The sequence below is a fragment of the Trichoderma reesei genome (genome assembly GCF_000167675.1).
Source record: "Trichoderma reesei QM6a unplaced genomic scaffold TRIREscaffold_23, whole genome shotgun sequence".
NCBI lineage: Eukaryota > Fungi > Ascomycota > Sordariomycetes > Hypocreales > Hypocreaceae > Trichoderma > Trichoderma reesei.
Genome location: NW_006711170.1, coordinates 418,636 through 443,688, shown reverse-complemented (window position 1 = coordinate 443,688; position 25,053 = coordinate 418,636). Strand labels below are relative to the sequence as shown.

The 25,053-nt window shown below is 54.9% G+C and overlaps 8 protein-coding genes across 8 annotated transcripts; 4 read left to right on the top strand and 4 right to left on the bottom strand.

The window, feature by feature from the left end:
- Positions 1-2,282: 2,282 nt before the first annotated feature.
- On the top strand, positions 2,283-3,160 carry TRIREDRAFT_67882 (uncharacterized protein; the record flags this gene model as incomplete). The annotated part of the gene is made up of 3 exons (XM_006968491.1): positions 2,283-2,373; positions 2,581-2,786; positions 2,966-3,160. 3 exons carry the CDS (start codon positions 2,283-2,285, stop codon positions 3,158-3,160), a joined length of 492 nt encoding a protein of 163 aa, XP_006968553.1.
- A 980-nt stretch (positions 3,161-4,140) lies between these two features.
- TRIREDRAFT_67923 (uncharacterized protein) lies at positions 4,141-6,181 on the top strand (the record flags this gene model as incomplete). The annotated part of the gene is made up of 2 exons (XM_006968490.1): positions 4,141-4,557; positions 4,673-6,181. 2 exons carry the CDS (start codon positions 4,141-4,143, stop codon positions 6,179-6,181), a joined length of 1,926 nt encoding a protein of 641 aa, XP_006968552.1.
- A 585-nt stretch (positions 6,182-6,766) lies between these two features.
- Positions 6,767-11,016, bottom strand: TRIREDRAFT_51528 (uncharacterized protein). The gene has a single exon (XM_006968434.1). It carries the CDS (start codon positions 11,002-11,004, stop codon positions 7,108-7,110), a length of 3,897 nt encoding a protein of 1,298 aa, XP_006968496.1. The 5' UTR covers positions 11,005-11,016; the 3' UTR covers positions 6,767-7,107.
- A 1,132-nt stretch (positions 11,017-12,148) lies between these two features.
- On the bottom strand, positions 12,149-12,474 carry TRIREDRAFT_43268 (uncharacterized protein; the record flags this gene model as incomplete). Its single annotated transcript, XM_006968371.1, has 2 exons — positions 12,149-12,271; positions 12,334-12,474. Coding segments are annotated over 2 exons (264 nt in total), but the record flags the coding sequence as incomplete, so codon positions are not given.
- Positions 12,475-13,313: 839 nt separating this feature from the next.
- Positions 13,314-13,703, bottom strand: rps30 (ribosomal protein S30; the record flags this gene model as incomplete). The annotated part of the gene is made up of 4 exons (XM_006968433.1): positions 13,314-13,337; positions 13,397-13,501; positions 13,577-13,602; positions 13,670-13,703. The coding sequence occupies 4 exons, from the start codon at positions 13,701-13,703 to the stop codon at positions 13,314-13,316; spliced, it is 189 nt and encodes a 62-aa protein (XP_006968495.1).
- A 955-nt stretch (positions 13,704-14,658) lies between these two features.
- TRIREDRAFT_123572 (uncharacterized protein) lies at positions 14,659-16,679 on the top strand (the record flags this gene model as incomplete). The annotated part of the gene is made up of 2 exons (XM_006968489.1): positions 14,659-16,452; positions 16,591-16,679. 2 exons carry the CDS (start codon positions 14,659-14,661, stop codon positions 16,663-16,665), a joined length of 1,869 nt encoding a protein of 622 aa, XP_006968551.1. The 3' UTR covers positions 16,666-16,679.
- Positions 16,680-20,319: 3,640 nt separating this feature from the next.
- Positions 20,320-23,707, top strand: TRIREDRAFT_123571 (uncharacterized protein; the record flags this gene model as incomplete). The annotated part of the gene is made up of 2 exons (XM_006968488.1): positions 20,320-20,394; positions 20,438-23,707. 2 exons carry the CDS (start codon positions 20,320-20,322, stop codon positions 23,492-23,494), a joined length of 3,132 nt encoding a protein of 1,043 aa, XP_006968550.1. The 3' UTR covers positions 23,495-23,707.
- Positions 23,708-24,088: 381 nt separating this feature from the next.
- TRIREDRAFT_110987 (uncharacterized protein) lies at positions 24,089-24,977 on the bottom strand (the record flags this gene model as incomplete). The annotated part of the gene is made up of 2 exons (XM_006968432.1): positions 24,089-24,660; positions 24,785-24,977. 2 exons carry the CDS (start codon positions 24,975-24,977, stop codon positions 24,089-24,091), a joined length of 765 nt encoding a protein of 254 aa, XP_006968494.1.
- Between the last annotated feature and the right edge of the window lie 76 nt (positions 24,978-25,053).

Below are 25,053 nucleotides of genomic sequence, written 5' to 3'. Positions count from 1 at the left end.
CTTCCCTCTCCCTTGTCCCTTGTCTACTTGCCCCCTGTGCCCTGGCCTTGGAAACCCATTCATGTCAAGTCTACAACACGGCATGGCATTGTGCGGCAAGTTTGACAAGTTCAGTCTATCGTATTTTCCCTGATGCTTTAGAGAAATCTCGTGACAATTGGCGTGTGACTATCTAGGACGTGCAAGACTGCAGTCTGTATATCCGCATCCAGATGCGAATCTGGCTCTCTGATTTCTCGGCATACTAACAGCACACAAAGAATTCCCTCCGCCTATTGACATTGATCGACAGCCGTAGGGCATCCACTCGATTCCTTTTCTTCCTGTCGGTGGACGCAAGAGTGCCCTCTTACTGCATTCCCCTGGATGTCTCGGGCTCTCGGTGCCCTGCGATGACCAGCAATGGTCCCAAAAGAGGCTGGTGTCTAAGGTACCAGGGACACCAATCCCTTTCCCACGACGGCTCTGGTATCGATATGAAATGCACTTCCTGATTGGGGATGTTGTCTCATTCTGCTGCGTTGGTAGCATTCGCGGGCGTGTTTACGGGGTAGTGATTGGTATCGTTGTTCGTGTTTGATGGAACGCGGGGTTGGCGTTGAGGAAGAGAGAAAGCGTTCGAGTACGCTCGCGGCGTGAATCAGAACAGGCGATCATAATCTGCCTCTGCTTTCGTGTGAATCCAACTTATCCGACATACCCTATACTGAGGACATGGAATCAGGTGAGATTTTGATCAATGCAACAGTAGATGCTTTCACTTGTATGAGCTGTTCAGTCTATGCTCAAAGGTAAGGTAGTGTGATCAAGTCACTGAAGCCGGTTTCTACATGCCTCGTGATCTATCTCAGACGCAGCGATGGTAAATCAGCGTAACAAGTGGCAAAGACGGCTTCGCAAAGTGTGTTGAAGCCATTTCCAGATGCTCAGACAAGGAAGATGTGCTCCGCGCAGAGTTTCCCTTCTGTAACATTTCAATACTACCCCATACCCATAAACACATGGAAAGACGGTGAGAGAGCGAGAATGCCAGAAGCCCTTTGCTTCTCGTCGAGGAGCTCTGAGACAGCAGGAATTCCATCCTTTGGCAGGGCCGTTTTTGTTGTCTCACATGCTATTGGCCGAGACAGCTTATTCCCTCCTCGGGATGATTGTGGTATTGGCCTACTAGTACTTTGTATTACCTAGGTAGGTAGTGATGAAGGTAAGGGAGGCGGAACTGTCTGCTGAGCCCTTTTACCTGCCCTCGGTCTGGTGGGAGGAAGTTGGTTGCAGCAAACGAGGTCGCGAGTGATTGTGTGTTTGCATTGATGCTTTCGTTGTTTAGGGGTCCAGGTGATCACCAACCTACCTAAGGTGAGAAGCCTTGTTGGGAGTACCAGTAGGCCTCCTGTTTGCTGTCGCTCTATTTCGATATTCTTTCATCATAAGGTTGGAAAGCGGTCAGAATACGCCATCACGAGACTCTGGTCAACCTTGATATTCCTCCTCAAAGCAACGCAAATAACACCAATCAGGAAGTCGCCGTAGGAAAGAAGCGCTACGTCTGCAGGGAACCTTCTGTTTCTTCCTAATCGGGCTGTGCAAATCACTCCCAAGTATGAAAAGGGTTGAGCGGAAGCAAATCAGAGGGGTTGCACGAACACAGAAAAGCACAGCCCTCCCATTTGTTTCTTTTTTTCGCCCTTCTGATGTGGAATGATTGCGGGAGGCTGGGCATTTGAATTTCGCGGAGAGTTTGTCTCTTTTTTTTTTTTATGTACTTTGGGCTACTACCTAAAGAGGGATCAAGGGCGCTAATCCACCTTTAATGATTTAGGCAGGCAGTTCGTTTGCTCAGGAATTTTGTATCTTTAATCTCCTTTGTTCGTCCTTTTGCTGCCCTTTTGTTTGCTGTTCTGGAGAGGTACACGCATTGATACTATGGGTTTTTCCTAGCATAGCCCGTGAGGTCTGGTGTTGGTACGGGGTTTTGTGTCATGTCGGACAGGATGATGAATGATTTTGATTGATGCTGTTGCCTCTGGAGGGCAAATAAGCCATGGGGACTGCCTTGCCTTACATAAGCTTATATGAGATTCACTCAACTTTATAAAAGCCCTTCATCTGGAGGCCAGGTTTTTGTTTCTGGAGAGAGGATATCAGGAAAGTGCCGTATCGAGATTCATTAACCGAAAGAATTTCAATAACTGAAACTGTTGCCTCGCCGGATTTCTCAACAACAGAAAATGTGCATCGAATCCGCAGCTGCAATGCCGACGGCGAAGAAGGAGGAGGAGGAAATGCCCCCCGTCAGGGTCGGAGTCTCCACCGTCCTCATGAACGACAAGGGCGAAGTCCTCGTTGGAAAGCGGATTGGCAGCCATGGCGCGAGTGAGTTGTTCCTTTTGTTGTTGTTTCCCTTTTGCTGAGTATTCCTCCTTTGTGTTTCATGGGCCTGGGATGGAATTCTGGGAGAGTGACTCAGATTTTTGCTTTGGCATTGGAACGGGGGGGGGGGAGGAGGGCGCGTATTTGCTAGCCGTTTGATGGATTGGATCGAGGGCTAACGAAAGGGGGGGGAAATCTCTGGTTTGACAGACACCTGGCAGTTCCCTGGAGGCCACATTGACCATGGCGAGGGCATAGCCGAGTGCGCCGTGCGAGAGATGAAGGAGGAGACGGATCTCGATGTCGAGTTCAAGGGCATCTTTGCCATCACCAACGATGTCTTTGTCGAGGAGAAGAAGCACTACATTACGCTCTTCTCCCTGTGCGCCCTCAAGGATCCAAACGCTGTGCCAGTGGTGAGTCTTTCTCTGGATCCAAGGAGGGGGGTTTTTGTGTAAAGGACACGGGATTTGACTCCTTTTTTTTTCTCTTTTCCCTCTCTTGCTCTTCCGGCTGTTGGCTGGGCGGCGGCGGGAGACCGTTCATCTGGGACAAGCCTTGACTAACATACCCTTGTCTTGTCTCTATCATACAGCTCATGGAGCCGCACAAGTGTGAGGGTTGGTTCTGGAAGTCGTGGGAGGACGTGATGAAGATTTACGACGCAGCGGCATCAGGGGCCTCGGCCGAGAGACTGTTCCTGCCTATAGAGAACCTGGTCAAGCAGACGCGCAACATCCACGACCTGCTTCCGAGCAAGGGAGAAGTACGTATGATTCCTCGATCCTGATAGCTACCTACCTACCTGAGTATCTTGTCCTTCATCTTGAACTGTGAATTGCGATCACGACGGCCATGATATTGACGATACTGTTTCTTTGTGAAACTTATAGGTCCATTTCAGGTGGCTGTATTTCCCTGATGCGCGCCAGGTAGCTGAGCTTGAAGCGTAGACAGCGCCCACGCAGAACGGTCAACAATTGCAATTGTTCCTCCAGGGTAGGTGGGATAATTCATGGGGATTTGGCATGGATGAAAAGGGCGGCTTCTTTATTCTGGTTTTGGACATGGTACGGGTAAAGCAAGGTAGTTAATGACGGTAAATGAATGTCAAGATGTCTCTATAACGCCATGTCTCGGCTTTGGTGTGCTTGTTGTGTGGCCTTTTTTGAGGATTGTTGTTGCTGTTGGGTGAAGTGTGTGTGTATGAGACTGGTGTGAGAACTGCCACCAACGAGTGAGGCTGTATTATTAGTCGTTATGTCTGTATGCATCAGCATGCACGCTGTCGATTCGACGCCACTCCCTCGCATGGCACGATGCAGGGCCATTTGCTAGCAAGGCTCATTGTTTATTAAATGATCTTGAGCACCTTGACCTACAATTTTTTCTTGCTCTTATTTCTCTTCTCCACCTCGCCGATATTTCTCTCTAGTATTTGCTTCATCACGATGAGCTTCGTCGTCCATTATGCAAATAACCGTACGGCTTGTATTGTCACTTTATGCTTATGGCCGAGTCCCGGAGCTTCACCCACCTGCTTTCGTAGCACCTTGGACCTGACCTCATAAGCGTAACCCAATGACGAACTCCAAGCTCTGACAGCAAATCAAGCTTGAACATGCGCCAATAGGTTTCAACTTTCATCCACTGTGCGCAAAACACAACGCCGGAATCCTCCAGGTTCGCGAGAGCCGCCTCCAGCTTGCTCAATGATTGTTTGACGACAATGCTCCAGGAGCCGCAGCCTCGCAGCCTCTCAGAACCCCAATGTCCTCGCTTTCCGAGCCTCGGCGGCCGCGTCTGTTGCCGCAGAACCGCAAGCTGCGTCACCTCAAGGGCCTCTCGCTGCGCAACCTCTCGTTCGCGCCCATGCAGCTGCGGACGGCCGACGATGCCGCCCTCAGCCTCGCCCGCAGCAGCCCCGGCAAGCTGGGCGCGCTGAGGCAGTCCGGGCAGCTCCACGGCTCGCGATCCTCGGACAACCTGCGCCAGGACGCCGCCGACAGCGCCAGATCGCAGATGCCGCGCAGGACCAGCCTCAGCACCCTCAGCACCAGCCCGGCGCAGCGGCAGCGGCGCCTCAAGCAGCTCCTGGACGAGACCCTGGGAGACGTCTTCTTCTCCCTCCACGTCGCCGGCATCGACGAGCCCGTCTACGTCAGCGAAGTGCGCGAGAGATCGGCGGTATGAGCCAAACCTGGATTTTCTGCTTCTTCTTCTTCTTCTTCGAATCTTCCTTGACAGCTCGCAAAGTCTCCGACGCTGACTTGCTTTTTCTCTCTCATGCGTGTCCCTTTAGAACTTCAACTTCCAATTCTTCGACCTCGCGGCCCGGGGGAGCTCCGTCTCTCGAGCGTGCCGCATCGTCATTCGAGTGTGGGCCAGGCAGCTGAAGCAGGCCACATGGACCTTTCTGCTGGAGGAGCTGGTTGATCTCAGGGAGCTCAGGTTCATCGGCACGCTGCTGGACCGCCGATACCCCCCGAATGCGCTCATCTTCCACCTCGAGGATGGCGTCTACTCTTTCGACTTTCCGACACGAGAGTCCGCGCCGCGAAACGCCGCTCCCGTTGCGACGTCCTCCTACAATGCGCTCATGAAGCTGGCCAACCTCGAGAGCTCCATTGAGGACGCCATCCAGACGCAGCACCGGATCACGGAGCAGATCAACGACATTCTTGCCAGCCGTACAACCGATGCGCCGGACCTGGCCGAGCAGGAGGCTGCTTTAGCCCAGAAGTACGTTGCCATGCAGCAGCGCACAAACCGGCTTGCACAGGCGAGGAGGGACCAACTGCAGGAGTCGCTGCGCGAGCGCAGTGCTGCCATTGCCAGGGGCAGAGAGCTCCAGGACAAGGTGGACGAAGACATCAGGAACAACCGCGAAACGCTCGCAGCCTCCAAGCAGCTGCTGGAGCAGACGCAGCAGCAGATCCGCGGTCAGCGGCGCCGCATCTGCTCCGAGCTGGCCGACATCTTCCCCATCACGCCCATACCCAATGCGCCGCCGCTTTCCTTCCAGATCTGCAACGTGCCGCTTCCAAACTCGACGTACGACGCCGCCACCGCCAAGACCATCAACGAAGACGTCCTCTCAGCCGGGCTGGGGCTCGTCGCGCTACTCACGCGCCACCTGCAGTTCTATCTGTCACATGCGCTGCCTTATCCCCTATATCACTTTGGCTCTCGCTCCTATGCAAAAGACGAAATCTCGCTGCTCTCGGACAAGGGCGGTTCGCGCCGAGAGTTTCCCCTGTATCTGCCCAGGGGGGGATCCACCGCCCTACAGTGGCGCTTCGAATACGCCTGGTTCCTCCTCAACAAGGACATTGAATCCCTCTGCGCCTCCCAGGGCCTCAAGGTCGTCGACATTCGACATACGCTCCCGAACCTCAAGTATCTCCTCTACGTCTGCAGCGCCGGCACGGAAGAGGTTCCGGCGCGGAAAAGGGGCGGCGTCAGGGGCCTGTGGGCCAGCAGGCTGAAAGGAAGGACCTCGGGCGTGCCGTCGCTGGTGGATGGCGAGAGCAGCAGCGCTGCGGTCAGCAGGCGTGGGAGCGCGGATAGTGAGCTGGCCGGCCAACACGCTGATGTGCTGAGGAATGCCCTTGCCCAGAATAACAGCACTGCGCATGGCAGCCTCAACGGCAACGGCAATGGGGATGTCAGTCATGGCTCAGGGGGGGTGGTGGCGGCGGCGGCTGATGGGGCTTGGAGTCCGGACGGAGACTTGGGCTTGCCGTTTGGTGTTGGCGATGCAAAGTTTACGCTGAGGACAAAGGGCCTCAGGGAGAATATTGCTGGGTGAAGATGGTAATAAAGGAGTCGAGTTTCTTCATCTCGGGCATACAGTCTATCATTATCTGATGGACACGAAAGGGGGAGGGGGGACAGGCGGCGTTGGGAGATGAATCCTCGGAGGTGACAGCGGTGGTTTTTTTTTTTTTTTTTTCCCTTGTCACCACCTCACAATGCTACGAGGCGAAGTGGCACTTGGCAAGATGAGAGATACCATTCGGCAGTTAATAAATTAGAAAGAGCAAAAAAGGAACAAAACATACAACAGCCGGTGTTCGCCAGTGGTCACCCACCTGGCTACTAATCTGCCGGTTAGTGGCTTGTCTCTGGGGGAGCAGACGAGACCCCGAATTCTCCACTACCTATGGTCGTATGTGCTTGGTGTGGCGAGCCCAATCGCTTCATGAGCTTGGTGTAGAGAGTCTGCAGAGGAGAGTGTAGACTATGAGTTGGAAAGGAGATCTGATGAAGGAATGAGGGTGTTGATCTTGGTTAGGGGTGGGTAGTGGAGGGGGGGCACAGTCGATAGCTTCGTGAGGAGGAGGTGTACTCATCCAAGTGTCATCAGTGAAAAGTTGATATTTTCCAGCCCAATGCTTCCATCGACTCATTTTCATGGGATCGGCAGGTCCCATTCGTATATCGTAGTTGAAAATCCAATGGAACGGTCGGTTCTCGGCTTTGCGGTACACTCGTGTAACAGACAGGCCACCAGCCCCTGAACTCTCGTTCTTAACACACACAGACAGACACAGCCTTTCCACACTGTAACAGGAAACCCCAATCATCATCATCCCAGTATCACACCCCCAAAACACCTTGCTTAAAACGGACAGGCAAAAGGAAAACGACCAACGACATAATGAAAGATACTCCGTGACAAAAAACACCATCCGTGCGTAAACATGGCCCTGGACTCCGAGTCCCCCACCCCCTTTACGTCCTCGCAAACTTGACGCTCTTCCTCCTCTCCCTCTCCCCCGTCATCGTCGCCCGTCCAGGGCTCGAGCTGAGGATCCCCCCGCCGCCGCTCTTGTTCAGCGCCTCCCTCGCCACGCCAACGGCTTTGCTCTGCGGCACGTCGTTCGCATCGCTCTTGATGCTGCGATCGACCCCCATGCCGCCGCCGCTGCTGCTCGGCCCGCCACCGCGCCCCGGGCTGGACCTCCTGCTGGTGCTCGTCCGCGAGAGCTCGTCCCGAATCCGCCCGCTGTCCACGGCGGCGGCCCGGCCGAGCTCCTCCGCCCTGGCGGCTGCCGTCTCGCCCCTGTACTTCCCCGGGAGGCAGGCGTGGCCGCAGCCGTCGACGGGACAGCAGCCGTCGCTGTAGACGGTCGACGACGACGTCGCCTCGGAGGGACTGAGCGCGGCGTGCCAGGTCTGCATGCACGAGGCGTGGCCGCCGTGGCAGCAGCTGGGGCAGTACCACCATCCCGTCATCCACGTGTCTATGCTCGGGATGTCGACAACCTCGGTAGGCAGCGAGCTGGCAATGGCAGCGTCTCGATGTCCGCAAACTGCACAGGGACTCACGGCCTGGCGACACCTTTCGCAAGTCCAGAGGGCAGTGTCGCCGCGGCTACGGTCTATTTCCCGAGGTTTACGGCAGTTGGAGCACATGAAGCCTGCTTTAACGCCCTGCTGAGCTGGTGTGAACAGAGAGGTGTAGTTTTCGCCCCAGTTGGGCAGCCCAGCGGGCCAGCCTTTAACGGCTAGGTTGCGTAGGAGGGCGGCCTCGACGAAGAGGCTCATCCCCATGAGACGTGAGTGGTGCTGTCGCAGAACAGCAGTTGCTTGGTAGGTGTCGATGACATATTCAGGGACCAGCGGCTTGAGCAGGAGCACCATCGCCGCGGCATTGAGTGCCGAAGTCCGCGATTCGAATTCCAGCGCACGCGTCAAGAGAGAGTATGGATTAAGCGGGCATGCGGGTATACTGGGGGTTTTGAAGGATTTCGAGTCTGATACCTCGGTAGGGAAGGGGTAAGGGCCGTCGCCTGTCCAGGGAAAGTAGTCGGTCAAGACGATATGGGGGCTGGCGTCGTATTCGGGAGCCGTCGCCACGGGAGCTGGGCTTGGCAGCCGAGCCAGCAGCAGGTCATTGGACGGAGTCGAGTGGTGGCCGGCGAATCCCTGATGGACATCGGAATCCGTCTGCGAGGCAAAAGATACCTGAGATGGGTACGTCTCGTCCGTGGCTGCGGTCGTTTGAGAGATCATAAAGACTTCTTCCGGAGACTCTGCCCGGGCCTGCGGCTCGGATCCAGTTGAATCCTTCTTCGTTTGTGTCGGCGACTGCGGCTCGCCATCCTCGTGAGCTAGACTCGCAAACTCGGCACCAATCTTGTTGCCGATTGCCGAGATTCGCAGTGACTCTGGTCTCAAAGAGCTCGGGGCGTTGGACGAGCTCCTCCTTGGCGAAGTGATATCACTATCGGAAGAAAACACTTGAGCAAAGCTATCGGTGGAATCGTGCCTGGTTGCCTTTACTCGATGAGGCGGCTGCGCATCATTGTATGAGTTCTTGGACATTGGCACATCAATAGCCCGTGACAAGGCCTCCATGTCGTAGAAGTCATATCCCTCCGTGACAGAAACCTTGGACGTTTCGCTGTCCTGGCTTACCTCCGAGATGGGGGCAGAGTCATGACGCTGGCGTGGGCTTGGACGGTAGGATCCGTGAGCGGACGGCCCCAGGTTGAGGCTTTCAGGTTCGATAATGGGTGTCAGTTTCTTTCCGTGGAGATAGTGTCGCTCGTCCCACTCTACAGTATCGCCCTCGCCTACGGGCCTGGCAAGGGGAGTTGGCACGTTGGAAGTGCTTTCGATCTCTTCTGACAGCAGCGACCTCGCCATGTTGAAGCGGCCGTCAACACTGCCAGCTTGGCCGGAGGCTCGGCGTGGTGTGTCTTCACCATTGGCGAGACGGTTGACGTGGATATGGCTGGGCGTCTTCTTGATGGTCACCTTCCCCTCGTCGAGACTCCTCTTGCGGAACCGAGCTGTTCTGAGCTGCAGGTGATACTCGGCACGCCTCTCCAGCAGCAGTGACATCGCATAAGCGAGGATGCGCCATGTTTGTGATAGCCGGTACAATCGGGCATTCTCAGCCGCCACGGCATATTGTTCCATGATGTCCGCCACACGCTGGACGAGAGTCCTTTTGTCGTCTTCATGTTGAGGTAACTCACGTTTAAGGGTTTCTAGGTATATGCTTGAAAGATACTTGTACACGCTGACCGACTTCGCGGATGGCACATGGCCGGACGCCATGCCCTGCTGCGTCTTGAAGATGCCGGTGACGTTGATCGACTGCTCAAGACCGAGAACCTGCTTCCCATCATCCGACAGGTTGGGCAAGGACGGCGGAGTGGTGCTCATCGGCAAGCCTGATCTGGTGCTGAACCTCCTTTTGCGGACCGTTCGCCTTCGCGGTCCGAGGAAGCTGCCCAGAACGTCTTCTTCTGAATCGCTTCGGCTGACGCTGAGCATCGGGGTATTGGGGCTTGTGCTGAAGGGAGTCCGGGGAATCACCTCGGTCTCGTGGCTGACAGATGCGTGTGGTCGAGGAGGTTGCGGCCTCTCATCGAGGAACATGACAACGTCTCCCCGGGATGAAAAGGCCATGGCAGAGGTGGACATCCGGTCAATGACTTTCGGCGCATAGGCAACGTCACACTGGTTGAACATGCCGTCCCGCCCCACGGTCCAGAGCATGTCTTGGTCTAGCCAGTAGAGCGCCGATGGCGAGCTGTCGAAGCGCTCAATCTCCTTGTACGGCATCGCCGGCCTTGCCAAGTCCCAGATATGGACGACGGAGCTGCCGTATCTTCGATTGCTCGTCTCGTCGTAATTCACTGCGACCTGGGCAAGACGACGGGTCTGGGCAGTTGCGGACCACAGGCCCGGGCGCCAGGCAATCGTGGTCACGGGGGCCGGCGTGGTGATGCTCCATTTGGGCTTCTGCCGCTTGTCTGCCGTCGCCCCAAAGTCCCATACGTGCAGCTTGGCATCCCAGCCAGCGCTCATCAGGTGGACGCCATCCGCATGCCAGGCAATGGCAGAGCACGACTTTTCGTGTGCATTGATCCGTAGCAAAGGCCGAGCCGCCTGCCTGACGTCCCATTTCATAATCACGCCCGAATCCGTGCAGCAGGCCATCTCGTGTCCGACCCTCGGCGACCACTTGACCTGCCTGACTGAGTCGTTGGTCTTCAGCTGCGAGAACCGCTGCCTAAAGGTCAGGAAGCCGGCCCTGGTCTGCAGTGGCGCAGAGACGTCAAAGACCCGGACGACTCCATCCTGGCTGCCAGACAGCACCCAGCTCTTGAGGTGAGGATTGACATCCAGACTGTTGACCTGTCGGGAGTCCTCCTGCATCTGTATGTACTCGAGGGGCTCCGATGCGCCGCCAGACCCCAGCCTGGCAACGTCGTAGGCGAAGATGCGCCCGGCCGCACAGGCCGTGAAGATGGTCGACGCGCCTTGCCACTTGACATCACGGATGTTGAGCTGGTCGGCAACAAGGCTGCCTCCCGTGCCGGACGGCTTCTGCGCCGTAATGGCCGCCCTGACGTCGACGCCGTCGGTAAACTTGAAGCTGAAGCTCGAGTCGCCAGCCGTGTCCGACACGACCGTCTTGAGGATGTGAGGGCCGCCCAGCACCGCGGCTCGATGGTCGGGCGTCACGTCGAGGCAGGAAATCGGGCTGCCGACAGGATATACGGCATTCTGCGATTTGGAGGGCCGGAAGACGGTCGGGATGGCTCCCTGGTTGCTGGCCAGGTCGCCGCTGCTGGCATCTGGCGCAGCCTTGCCGAGAAGCTTGCGCATGGTCCTCGAGTCGAAATGCGCCTAGCGTGACATGCCCTTTCGGCTCAATGGCGCATCGCGGGGGTGCTGAGCTATTCAAGGCTTCAGTTGCGTGTGGCGATGCGGCGCGCAGGGTGTGGATGCGCCGTGGTGAAGCATGGATTGCTCTGGCTTGTCGTGATCATGCCTGAACATGAAGTCAGAGAAGACCCGACGCTACCTCCTAGGTACAGCTTGTGCTGCTCAAGGGTACCTTAGTTGGGTACTTGTACCTCTGCAGTAGCCTGATGTCGGTGGTGAGCGATGTAGTGGGGAAATCGCACCGAGCTTCTGGTTCCAAGTGGGGGATTTTCACTGCAAATGTACCCAAGGTACGCGACACAACTTTGACCACCAATTCAAGATAGATAGGTACCTAAGCTGGAAATACAGGAGAGCATCAGATTCCCGGCTCAGTTCAAGCAGCTTCGGATCAGTACAAGGTCACATTTTCCCGCCTTGGAGATTCAGGTAGTAAATTGCCACATCGCGACAAGGTATCCATTGCTACCGTATGAAGCTCAAGATGAAAATATGTACTGGCCAGTTGATGCCACTTTTTGAGGCATCCAGAATTGCCATCGAGTAAACCCAATGCCAATTGTAGCAAACTCTATCCCTTCAGAAAGCCATCCAATGCTAGGAAAATGGGCTCTTGATGTCGACTATTCGAGAGCCATACCATACAGCTGCTGTTCCAACTCCAATCGCGAACGCCAGCGGCGCTCCATATGATTGTGCGTTTTCATAATCTCCGAACAGGCTATAGTCACAACCCGGCAAGGCCCTTATCAGCCTTGTCTAGCGGACACTGAAAAGTTCTCGTTGTTTATTGATGATGACAATGAGATCCAACTCCTCTCTCGCTTGATTCCGGGATCCTAAGAACACCAGTCAGCCACAGACAAGCCGATATTTTCGCCTTCTGAGAGAATCCTACCTCGCTGTTTTAAATTACACATGCCGACGTGCCATGGCCGCGGGCCATCACATCGGCCGCACACACTTGCTATACCCGTGATGCTTCTGAGACGCTTCATGCCTCGTCGCCCTTGGCATCGGGACTTCTGCTTCGGCTGCGTCCCCTCCGACCGCCAGCTCGGCCTCCTCCTTGCCTGCCCTTGCCCGGGGGAGGTCTGACAAAGGCGAAGTCGACTTGAATCGTCTGATCTAGCAGTTTTGTGTTGTGTGCTCCATCGATCGCGGCGCGCGCCTCTTCTAATGTCGCGTACTCGATCAAGGCGTATCCCTAGACAGGAAGAAATAAGCGCTGTGTTTGCATGCTCAAGTATTTCCGGCACAGCTTCATACCTTGACGTAACCGCTGCGTCTATCGAGGTTCAGGTGAAGGTTCTTGATCTCTCCGTAGTCGCCGAACTTGTCCTGCAAGGCTTCCTCATCGGCTTCCTCGTGGACGTTCGTGACGATGATGATCCACCCCTCGATTGACCGGACGGCTGTCGCCTTGGTATGTGTGAGCATCTCGGACTCGTTTCGCGTCGATGACGGCGCGACGTCGTCGACTTCCATATCTACGTCGGCCATCTTGGGCAATGGGTGGTGTTTGCGAGGGTTCGAATCTGCTGGAACGATGCTGAGGCTGAAGCTTTGTAGCACTGCACCGTATCGCGGGGCAGAGAAGTTACGACTTGGTTGTTGTCCATGCTGGTCACGTGACTATGAGATTTCTACGAAAGGTTTCTTCCAAGATCAGCGCGCCGGCAGCATGGTCGTTGAACTGTCGTGCATTTTATCGACCTGTTAGACTAGTATTCAACTATCATGGTTTGAACTACTTTTGTTCTTTACAGAGTGGCTCTCAGAGACATGTTCGATGTATTCAATGTGGTTGGTATGTATGGGCAGAGGAATACCCTCCCTCGTGCTGGATTGAAATGGTAGGCACTCGGATGGGAAAATGGACAGGAGCAGCGCCGTCGACTTGATGAGACCGACGAAGCCGAGAAGCAGCCCACAAACAGACCCAGAGTAGACGCAAAGTTGATTCCTTTGACTCCGAAACAATCGTGACTTTGATCCCATCGAAATATCACAGACACCATTCAACGGAACTTGAACTCGCGGACGAATCTTCGTTATATTGACAAACGACACCAGACGCCGAGCAGAGTCGTCGCGCTTCTTCGCATCTCTCAAATTGTGGATGATGCTCAGCCTGCCAATCGACCCGACTCATTCCATTTCCCTACTGCTGAAATTAAGCAACCATCGGAGAACGGCCCCGTTGTCAACCCTTAAATCCTCCTCTCCCTAGCCGTCATCGAGATCGCTTATGAGCCGGGGTTGGGGTTCATCTATCGCCGTCGTCAGCAACCGGAGCCCAGAGCGCGCAGCCTGTTCCGAATGTTCTCACCTTCCGCTTGCCACCGGTCAGGGTGACGTTAACGAATCGTCGGATGTACTTGTGACGCTTGAGAGCACGACCCTTGGGGGTCTTGGGCTTCTCCTGGGGCTCGACCTGTAAAGTTGAAAATGGTCAATATTCTGGAATCGGCAGCGGAGGGGGGAGGAAAGCGAGTTCGGTTCGGCGTACTTTGGGGGTCTGAGACTTGACCTTGCCTGTCAAACATAAAAGTCAGTATATCCGCAGATGAGAGCGAAACATTTGATGATGGCTTGGACGTACCGGCACGGGCAAGAGATCCGTGAACTTTACCCATGGTGATAGATTGATTTGGCGATGATGTGTGGACGCTGAATCTGCAGTGGCGCGGTGAGATTTTTGGGGGATTTCGCCAAATGATTGTGGGCAAGAGGAATCCGTCACGTGAGCGGGGACTGCCCTGCCGGATAATCCTAGGCTCCGAGTTTGCCTCTGCTGGTTTGCGGCGAGTGAGTCAGCGGAGCCCATATTTCCCGGCATATCCATTTGAGACATCTGATTGGCTTATTGCTGGGTTCCACTTCCGGCTCAACGGTACCACGTTCGATTCGATCTGGCTCTCGATGATATGTCGTCATAGTTTCCGTTCGTGTAAAGTGGAAGTTTCAAGAATGTCATTCACTCTTGAACCCTTGAGATGTTGCATTTCTATACTTGCCTTATGTGAACGCCGAGGTGCGATTCTGGTGACGATGTAGTTGCAATGGTAGGTGCTCATATCTTGGGATGCACGGGCCCTTGAGAAGGTTCGCCAAGAGACTGTATGTACCTTAAGGTTCGTGACTGACAAAGAACCTGACAAAGTAAAAAGAGACTTTTCGAAGAACATCTCCTGATTTTAAGCTGCGTAGGTATGGAAAAGCTCCAGTTTGCCAAAGTACATAGTAAAATGCCGAATAGTAGATTAAGCCCAGTAAATTGTACTATAATCGGGCGATTGTTCCAGTATCTTGCCATATCCGTTGCCAGCACCCACGTCCGCTCGTCTTACGCATGTGATTGCAGTGACGATGTGCAACACATCTACCTAGACCCGCAAGGAAGCCTGCTTCAATCTTGGGGTGGTCTTGACGTCACAACTCAAGTAATTGAAACAAAAAGTCACTTGGACGGCATTCAAACTCTGTACTGGTCCTGGGAGCTTTGTTTACTTATATACTAGCATTCTAGCATTATTATTGACCGTCGCCAGACACCACCTCAGGTGCCATCATGCTCATACATCCCACACAATGGCGACATCTCCCTCTCCATCCCCATCTTCAGAAGCAAACACAAAGCCTCTCCGCAGGGCAGCCGTCAAACCACGAAAGACATTTCGAGAGCTCTTCCTGCATCGCCTGCCGCACTACAATGGACCCTACAATGTCGGATACATGGATATAGAAGTGCCAGTTCGCGAGCCCCGGCCAGTCTCCAACCTTCGAAGATGCGGAAAGCCGGTGCTTCGACTAGACACCATCCTGATGGGAATATACTATCCCTGTGACCTGCAGGCCTCCCCCGGTGCACATCGCGTCGACTGGATGCCGCGGCCACGAGTAGCAACTGCTAAAGGCTACGCCAAATACCTCAACATTCCAGCACTTCCCGTCACCGCATATCTTGCCTGCACCTCCCTCTTCACAAAGCTGCCTGCCTTCAGAAACGCCAAATTGGCTGCCCACTGGCCGGAGGAAATGTGCAAAGACTCCGGTCCAACCGGGCAAAAGGCGAGAGAAGAGGAGCAAGATCCTACGAGCCGGCCGAAATTCCCCGTCATCATCTTCAGCCACGGACTTGGCGGCTCACGGCTCTGCTACAGCTCCATCTGTGGCGAGCTCGCAAGCTTCGGATTCGTCGTGGTGGCGATAGAGCATCGCGATGGCAGCGGCGCGAGGACCTATGTCAGTCTTCCGGGCAACGTTGAGGCCGCGGCCATTGAATTATCAACCGCCGAGATACACACAAATAACGATGGCGATGAGAAAGACGGCAAGGATAAAAAGGTGCAACGTCGAAGGCAAGATGGACTGAACCCATATTATGTCGTCGACTACATCCTTCCCAAAGACAATGCGCAGGACACCCGCCCTCACAACAGCAGAGGCGTTGACCACACATTACGGTCAGCACAAATTGTACTACGGCAGGGAGAGATCAAAGAAGCCTATTACATTCTCGATCTGATCAACTCGGGCCATGGAGACGACGTCGCCGCAATGAACCTCCGAAAAAAGGGCAACGTGGGATCCAGCTCGATAGGCCTCAGAGGCATCAATTGGGACGATTGGAAAGACAGCATGTTTCTCAACAATGTCACCATGATGGGACACTCTTTTGGAGGTGCAACCACGGTCCAAACCTGCCGAGATGATTCGCTAGAATGGCTGGGCCAGGGTGTCATACTCGATGCCTGGGGCCAAGCAACGCCACCTGCAGGAGAGACGAGAAAAGAGAGGGTCACCAAGCCCCTTATCTCGATCTCGTCTGAAGCGTTCATGCACTGGAAGGACAACTTTGATAAAGTCGTCGAATTTAGCAATGAAGCCCGTGAATCCGGCGCATTATGCTGGATGCTCACCATAGTCGGGTCAACTCACCTGGCCATGACTGATCTCGCCATTCTCTATCCTCAATGGATGTCAATCTTCATGAAGTCCATGGTCAACCCGACACGCGCAATTTCCCTGACAGTCACGGCGTCATTGGAGTTTCTCAAGATCATATTGCCTCCAGAACAGACAAAGTACAACATGTGGGCAGACGAGCAGCTCCTCAAATCCGCAGAGCCACCGTCCGACCCCACAGAAGTCCTCCGAACAGACCACGCACCCGATCCCAAATGGGTCGCCGTGCGCCTCAAGATACCCAACGAGCTCTCGGTCAGGTTCAAAGCTTGGCTTCGCCGGACTTGGCGGCTTATCATCTGCGCTGGCCGCGAAGCCGTCGAGCTGACTCATGGGTTGTACGACTTTGGGGAGCAGGAGGAGATCTGGACTCACATATGTCCTACGCATGAGGCAGTCGAGGCGCACATGAAACAGGTTCGATGAAGTCGGCGTTCTTTCAGACCTGCTGGTTCGCTGAAGCAGACAAGAGCATGGTGATAGACCCTGTACGACTACGACGAGTGTACATTACGACTAATGATTAACGTCTGTATTATTAACTTTTTATCATAGCCTTACAAGTATGCCGCAAGCCAAGAGTGGGACGGTTTTTTGGATATCAAGATAGAGGCATATATCTACATATGAATGACGCGCGATGATTTCATCCAATGGTTCTTCGAGGGCGATTCAGAACATATCAGAAGAACGGCTTCACCGTCCCAATAGTACTTATGCGTAGAGGATCAGCCATAATACAGTTCAAGAATTCGATGAGGGCCCCGAGAGCTATGACAGAGCTACAAGATGTTCAACAAACCAATCGACTAAAAGTCAGCAACGACCTTTCGTAGTGCTGCCTGGCCTGTCCAGACGTCCCAGTTGGTGAGGTATTCCCCTACCTTCGTCGACTCTACCACGGCAAGGAACCCCTCAGTTGCCCCTCTGTGTCACAACTTCAGCAAAGTGAAGTCGCAATCCCCGAGACACACATAAGCTGTGCGGTGATAAGTGTGCACTGTTTCAATACATGGCAGTGTGTGGTTGGCTGTAAGGGCCCTTCCGGCGGGCTAGTCAAGCCTCCCTGCATAAGGTACGGAGAAGTGCAAGAGAAGTCTGTCGTCGTTGATCACTTTCAGTGACCGACCTAGGGTACTATGTCTATGATCGCATTCAGATCACCCTCTTAGAGATGCATAAGATCATCCAAGCTGGCTTCGACATCTTTCCGCGCAGTCCTTTGGAATTCCTTGGCAGAACACAGGATGGCCCATTTACTTCATCTACGTGCAAGCCAACGTCAACAGACTACCAAGGTTGCTACGCATGGATAGCAGCTCAAGTCGAGCAGCACAACCCCAAGGCAAAACTACTAGTCATGTGAAGCAGGTGTTCAGTGCACATCATCTCGGCCTCAGCGTTCGCATCTTCCCCATGTTCGACCCCGGCCCAAAAGCGCCTGTCGGTACTCGGCGACGTCCAACTTTCGTCGGGCAGCCGTCCCGGGATCTGCGATGGACCAGCGATGTCAGAAATGACATGCGAATCCAGAAGGCTGGGTTTCTCCACCTCGACGATGAAGCTGTCGTCGAATATGGCTTGATCTTCATCTTATGCTTACGCTTATGCAGCGCAATATGGCTCGTATCGGAGTCCCAGATGTCACGCGAGCAAGACTATATATAACCAGACCATTGAAATGGCGACAGAAGTAAATGTCCAAATGGCTTTCCCTTTGCTATTCTTAGTTCTCTTGCTAGGCAGTAAAGAAGGTCAGATCCGTTCGCATCAATGGAAAACAGCACCGAGGTGGCGGATATCGGTACTAGTTGTTCACTGTGAGCTTCAAGTTCATGTTAAGGTGTCACCATCAGCAGGACTTGATACTGGCTTCTATCCCACCATCAAAGCCGGTGGTGGCTTCGATTGTCCGCACGGCTTCTTGCATCAGCTACATTACCTTAGCTTCGATGGACAGCCACACGTCGAAAGATTGAAGCTAAAAGTAAAGTTATCTGCAGCAAACAGACGGATCTGCGGCAGCTGAACATTGCCACTATGGTAGTAGCTGTCAGCCTTTCCTCGTATGACTTATACTGTATGAGATGATATCGCCCCTTTCTCACACGTTCCCAATTCATGTCTCCCCAAGCCTCTCTTCATCAAGACATAATAACCATGTTTCATGAGCTATAGGAAATGGAAAGTAGAGATCAGGTAGCTCGAGTTCATATGCATGTTGGCTGCATCTTGAAAATCAGGTTGACCTACCCTGCATCAGACTCGTTCAAGGACGGGGTCAATGGAATGAAGTCAAAGAATCAAGAGCTGGAGGCAAATTGGCGTCAAAGGTGGCCCCAGATTTTGTTCCTATTTTTATTCACAGTCCAAAGCACCGGCTCTTTGGTGTGAATAACGTGGCAGTGGTCAGGGCAAAAGCGAGCACGGTGGAACGACCACCTCCTATGTAACGTGTTTGTTGGCGCAGCTACTAGTGGCAGCTAGTAGGTATATACCTAGTAGACAGCGGCCGGCGGGCCAAAAAGGCGCGATCCATGTCGGCGATCGGACCCCAGCAGCGAGATGCTCTTTTTGGTGCTGGAAGAAAGGGAAAAAGCCGCCAAAAGGCAAGGCTAGCAGGGGGGGTGATTGATGGTGGCTTGTGGGCGTTGTCTTAGCGGGTTCGTATTCAGACAACGGGTCGAGTGGAGGGCTGAGGGTCCATTGTTGACTTGTTCGGAGCGGATGAGGATGGGGAGCTGGAAGAGGGTCAGCAGCAGCTTTTGGAGGAGAGCATCAAGCTTGAGCCATGACGGCGACAGGCGCGCTACTCGTAGAAGGTCTTGGTCAAAGAGCGTGCTGGGTGCCAGGTTCAGGTTGGCCTCCATCTTCCACCGCATCGTAGGTACTGTCTGTATGTATGTACATGCACGTCCCCATTGAGATCGATCTGAGATGGCTGTTCCATCACGAAGCCATCAATCATCAATCAGGCAATCAACCAGACTCGACCGGTGATATGGCTGCTCGGATATTATCGCGTCTCCTGCGGCCCGACGACAACTCGTCGCTTCGGCTGGCTGCGTGCCCTTAAAACCTCACATTTGGATGCTTCCGGCTCCGTCTGTCCGCCTGTTCCCCAGAAAGCTGGAATCATCCATCAACATCAATCGCCGTTGCATGTGGGTTCAGCGTCCTGCCTACGCCAGACTCCGTTAGCACAGCCTGCAAGGTCGCACCGTCGACGGTGAGCGAGGGCCAGGGACCAGCTGCGGGCATCTCTCGTCCACTGGTGCACGGCGGAGGAGCATTGTCGTAAGACCGCCGCATCGTATCGTATCGATGTGTAATACCAGTCACAACTCGTAGTAACCTGGCAGATATTACTGTACCTAACTACCGCCGGTACGGCTTCTTCGACTCTTCGCCTCAGTCAGTCTCTCAAATCGAGTCGATAATATGTACAGTAGATACTGGGTCCGTCCCCTTCTCCTGTTCAGCTGGTGCGCTCCAGGGGCCCGCCGGCGCGGCTCATTGGACCACCTCGTCGCCATTCTGTCTCGGCGGTTGCACACCACCAACTTGCGCCAAACCTTGCTTCCCCAGCTCGTATTGCGGACACTAAAATCCTCGGCCTCGTTCCTCTGGCGCCGCCGTCCATCCATCCGCTTGCTCCCGACCCGCGTCGACTCGAACTGTCATTGCATGGCCTTGCCCAGTGCTTGGTGCTTGGTGCTTGGTGCCCAGCAATTGTCATTCATCGCCTCGCTTTGTTCAAGGCACCCAAGAAACCTCCAGTTGTCGCTGCTTTTGCCCGCCCCCCCACGTGCAGACAAGGTCGTGCAACGGCCAACGCCCAGCCGCTCGCTCTTCTGCCGTGCTGCTGCTCGTGCACTTGGCCCTCGTTGGGTGATTTTTTTTTTCTCTCTCTTCTTCCTCATTCTTCTCCCGGCCTTCCGTCGTCGCTCGTTTCAAACCAAAGCTGGGTGAGCTCCGAGCTCGAGGCCGAAATCGTCCCACGCCGTCGCAATTCCGCTCCTGATATTACACCGTGTGCTCATGAGAGCTGGCCGCGCTTCTTCGAACCTCAGCAAGAGGCGCATGTTCGCAGCCGTGCGCCGGCTCATCGTCTTACCAGCCACATCGTAGCCACTGACGACGCCTCTCCCCCTTGTGCTTCCTTGCCAGCTCTCCTCGCTGTTGCTGCCCGTCTATTTCTACAGCGCATCCCGTCCGCTCGATCGCTGGTCCGTCGGGCAGCCGGTATCTGGCCATCACGCCCAACTCGCAGGCCTCGCAATCATGTCCAACCACAGGACTCGACCCGCTCGCTCAAACAGCTTGCAGCGCATGCTGGAGCTCGAGCGCCGCTACATGGTAAGCACCTCTGGGCTAGCCGGCGAACTTATATGCCCTCGAGAAAGCTAACGCGCCTCCTTTCTTCGCCCGAATCCAGCTTGAGCGACTCCAGGCCTCGGCCTCGCAAGCGAATGCATTGTCGGCCAACTCGGGCTCCCTAACTGCCGTTGTCTCCAAGCCACCATTGTCATCGGCCAATCGCCCTGCAGTTCAAGCTCACCGTCTCGAGCCACCCCCCCTGAAGGATGCTGCCGTGGGCGCCACCGGCTCTAAAGCTCGGGAGACAAGGCCAGACACCCATATCGTGCCGCTGACCATCAACATCAGCTCGCCCATGCTCAAACTGGATACCGCGCCCGATTCCAACAATGGCGCCCAGAGGGGTGCCGTGGTGGTGCATCAATCGCCAGCGGTGGACAAGCCCGCCCTCAAGGCTGTCTCTTTCGACGTTCCGCTCAGCATCGATGAAGAGGAGCGGCGATCCATTTGCCAGTCTCCGAGCTGGGAGGCATATGGCCGTCGCAAGAAGAGCGAGAAGAAGGAGTCCAAAAAGGAGCAGAAGAAAGAGCAGCTCAAGAAGGAACAATTGAAGAGGGAAGAAGAGAGAAAGGAGCAGGAGCGCAGAGAACAGCTGAAAAAGGAGCAGTTGAAAAAGGAGCAACAGAAGAAGGAGGAGCTGAAGAAGGAACAGCTTAAAAGAGAACAGCAGAGAAAGGAGGAGCAGAAGAAGGAACAGCTCAAGAAGGAGCAGGCCGAGAAGGAGTTACGAAAGAAAGAGCAGCAGGCAAAGGCGTCGAAGCGCGAAAAGGAGGAATCCACGTTTAAGAATGCGTTGATTAAGAAGAAGCGCTTGAGCAAGCAACCTCCTCCTGCGTCGTCACAGGCCATTGAGCAGGCGAATCGCATAACCGTCGAGGCGGCAGCATCATCATCCAGAGGCAGGCAGAGGCCGTCGAGTGCCCTGGAGTTTGCGCCTCCCGGCAACAACGACACGCCCGTTCGCCCGCACCACAGGCGATCCGGCTCCTTCACCTCCCTGATTAGGGCACCCTTCGAGTCTCGGCGGGCTTCCTCCGATACGGCTCGCCCAATTGAAACGGGCTTCATCGGCGGCATTAAGCTGGAGATACAACGATATGCCGCCAACCAAAAGGCCGCGGAGGAGCCTCAGAACATGGACGAGTCCAAGATCCACCCGGCCCTTCGGACGAACAACGCTCACAATCAGAAGTGGTCTGCACCTGCTGCTCGCCCAAGCCCGGAACCCCAGCGCCGAGCTTATCCTCCCATCACTCGGCATCCGGCGACAGCGGCGAAGACAAGGTCTCTGATATCAAGCGCCGAGATGGAGGCTCAGGACACTGGCACAATGGAGAAGTGGAGGGCCTTTGTTGGTCTGAAACCGAAAGACCCGGCTGAGCCAACCAAGACCGCCCCCCAGCAGGAGGGTTCCAACAAGCCTGCGGCTCCTGCCGAGGCAGGCAGATCGTCACCCGCAGTGCCATCACCACGGGCCAACAATGCGAGCATTGGGGCGACTTTGGATATTCGACCATTGACGGCCACTGCTCCCTCTCCGTTGGGCACACCTGTCGGCGGCAGTAATCAGGCCGCCAAGCCTAAGCTCAGCATCTCAACCGGCGATGACCAACCGAGCAGTTCCACTGCCGCACTGAAGCCACCTAGAGAGAAGCTGTCTCAAGCCAACCTTGCCCAGCTGCAGCAGCATGAAGGTAATGGTCCTATCAAGAGCAATAGCCCTGCAGACAAAAGTCATGTCAACAGCTCAACCCCTGAGTCCGGTTCTCTGCCGCCCGCGCCACCCCGTCGAAGCTCGAAGCGAAACTCCCTCCTCAGCTTAGATGGCTCAGTATCATCTGTGTCTCGCTCACGTTCGCCAGCACATCGACCCAGCAGCTCAGACTCTACCACTAGCATTGGCGAACGGATAACAGGCAAGCCGAAGAGGACCGCAGATGACACGTCAGGCGGAACAGAAATACAGAGCGGCGGCGCTCCTCTCCAAAGCCCTGCCTCTCGGGAGACCGGTCGCATCACCAGAAATCAGAAGCCAGACCCGATCGAGGTTCCGACATGGGAGGACATCCAATCGTCTGTCATGCAAGTCATTGACACGAAGGTCTCGCTGTCTCCGATTCGCAAATCTCACAGCTCCCTTCGAGATGATAGTGATTTTACTGTTCGCCGCCTCACAGACGATTCAGTCCCAAACACATCGGCTGACGATGATTCTTCGGATGACTTCCACTCGGTGTCAACACCTGGTACGCCCGACACCTCCCGGCCTCAATCCGAAAAGGGGGTCCCTCCGTTGTCTCAAGATGTTGAGGGTAACCGAGCAGGCACAGAGCAGCACCGAGCGAGGAACCTCTCGCAAAGCCCAGTCAAGCAACCGCTGCTGCTCCAGATTGGGGGCTTCTCGGGTTCAAGCAGCCCGCCCAAGGTTGCAACCACCAAGACCACCACTGCGGACAGGCCACAAGCTGCTCACCAGCGGGCGCAATCAGCCGTGGACTCTGCCCCCCGAGCTGACTTCCTGCCGAAGCTGAAGCATCAACCCCTGAAGGCTGTGGAAAACGCATTGATACCGAAGCAGCATGTGCCCTCTGCGGAGTCCTTGCTTCCCGGAGACGAAAGAGCAAGTAGCAAGACTCAGCTCGTCGTCGCACCGTGGCCCGCCTCCTATCTTGAAGAGGCTCGGAAAGCAGCCCCCCTGGCTCCGCCTCCTCAGGTGCTAGGATCGCCTCGCCTCGTGCCTAAGGGAACGCCGCCGGCATCGATTCGCAGCCAGCCTTCGCCCACCACGGACCTGACACCAACAAAGGGGCCACGGCACACAGCGGGTTCGCCCGTTGGCGGCGAGCCAATTGCCAAGATGTTTGTGGAGTGCTGCGGATGCAAGTACTACCACGACATGCCCAGCAACATCTACGAAGCCATGGCCAACCCGGAGGCCGTCATTCGGCCAAGGGGCAATGTGGGATTCACTGGCGCATTATCCATGACGGTGAAGTGCCCGTGGTGCTCCCACGAGATGAGCACCAAGTGCTGCGCTGGCTATGCCGCCATGGTTTACGTCAAGGAGAGGCTCCATTAGTGACCCGACCCCATGTTTTTCGTGTCTTTTCCTTGTCCTGTTTGTGTTCATATCATACCATTTACGAGGTCACGATTTTCTCTCTCTCTCTCTCTTTTTTTTTTTTTCACGCCCAGATTGAGCTTCTACAGCCAACCATATCTTCAAAATAATGAGCCATACTTGGAGGGAGCCGTTTGCTGAATTCCTCAATTTCTTTCTCCCTCATTTCCCCTGATTTCTTTCTTTTCTCTTCTTACCTACTTATGATGATTACGATGATGACGATGTACAAACTCAAAAAGATGTCTACCATGAACGTATAATAACTGCGAAGCCGTCCCGAATTCTGTTTTCAATGTTGACTATCATCAACTGTCTATTAGTTGTTGCTCTATTTGCACGGGGGATCTTCTCGTTCATTTCCATCTGACCATGTCAGAGGAGTTTGCCCATTGTTATGTTACAGTAGGTGCCTATGTGTGGCTGTGCGCCAAGCGCAGTATTGACTAGACCCGAATGAACAATATCTCGAATTACTTGCTCTGTTCTGCTTTGGCTTGCGTACCTTGCCTACCAACCAATCAACCGACCAGTCCATGTCCCATTCCTGGGTTACACGGCATAAGTCCTGCGCAGGTCGTGGTTTCGCTGCTGCACCTCGGACACCTTCCTGGCCAAGTCGAGGTTGGTAGAACGCAGAGCCCCCATGGCTTGTGTAGCACGGTCGAGCTGGCCCTCGAGCAGCTCCTCCCTCCTCTCGAGGATGACAACGCGGTCTTCCAGAAAGGCGAGTCTCGAAAGGAGACCCGCGTCGTACTCTTGCGCGTGCTCGCCGACGGTGCTGCCGCTGCCGGCGTCGACGGGTGCGCAGTCGTGCATGACGGCGTCGTCTGGCTCGTCTTGAGCTTTGCGGGCGTTTGTAGTGGCTGAGGAAGAGGAAGAGGACGGGCCTTTTACGAAGCCATTTTCGGTGAGGACCTCGATGAAGGGCTTGTAGGGCATCTTTGCCTGGAGGCGGAGGACGTTGTAGACCTGGTCTGCGTATCGGATGGCGAAGGAGGGCATGTCGGGGCCGATGTCGTGGGTCATGGGCATGGTGCTCAGGGGCTCGACGACGGAGCGGTTGAGGCGGGGCCAGATGTCGTCTGGGGGGCGGGAACGCTGTGGCTGTTCGGATGTGAGGTCTGTATTTTCGTTTCGTCCTTGATTAGAAGCTCTGAAATATTCGTGGGGGTTTTTGAAGCAATGAAACTGTAAGGAGGATGGGAGGATGGGAGGGAGCAAGGGGGAAAGGGGGGGCAGGCGTACGTAGGCGATAGTATTCGTCTCGGAGATCGTATAGGAAGGACTGGATGCTCCAGTGGGTGTTGCGATCGATGTTGAGGACGGCCTTGAGGATGCCGACGAGTTCGTCGACAAAGTCCTCGGCGATGGAGGCGGTGATGTGGTGGCACAGGAGGTCCTCGAGGTCCTGTACCACGCTGATGAAGTCCTTTGGCATGGTTGAGTGGGTTGGGCTATTAGTACTATCTTCGAGATAGGCGATATAATAGTATAAGATGTCCTTCACCCCCCGG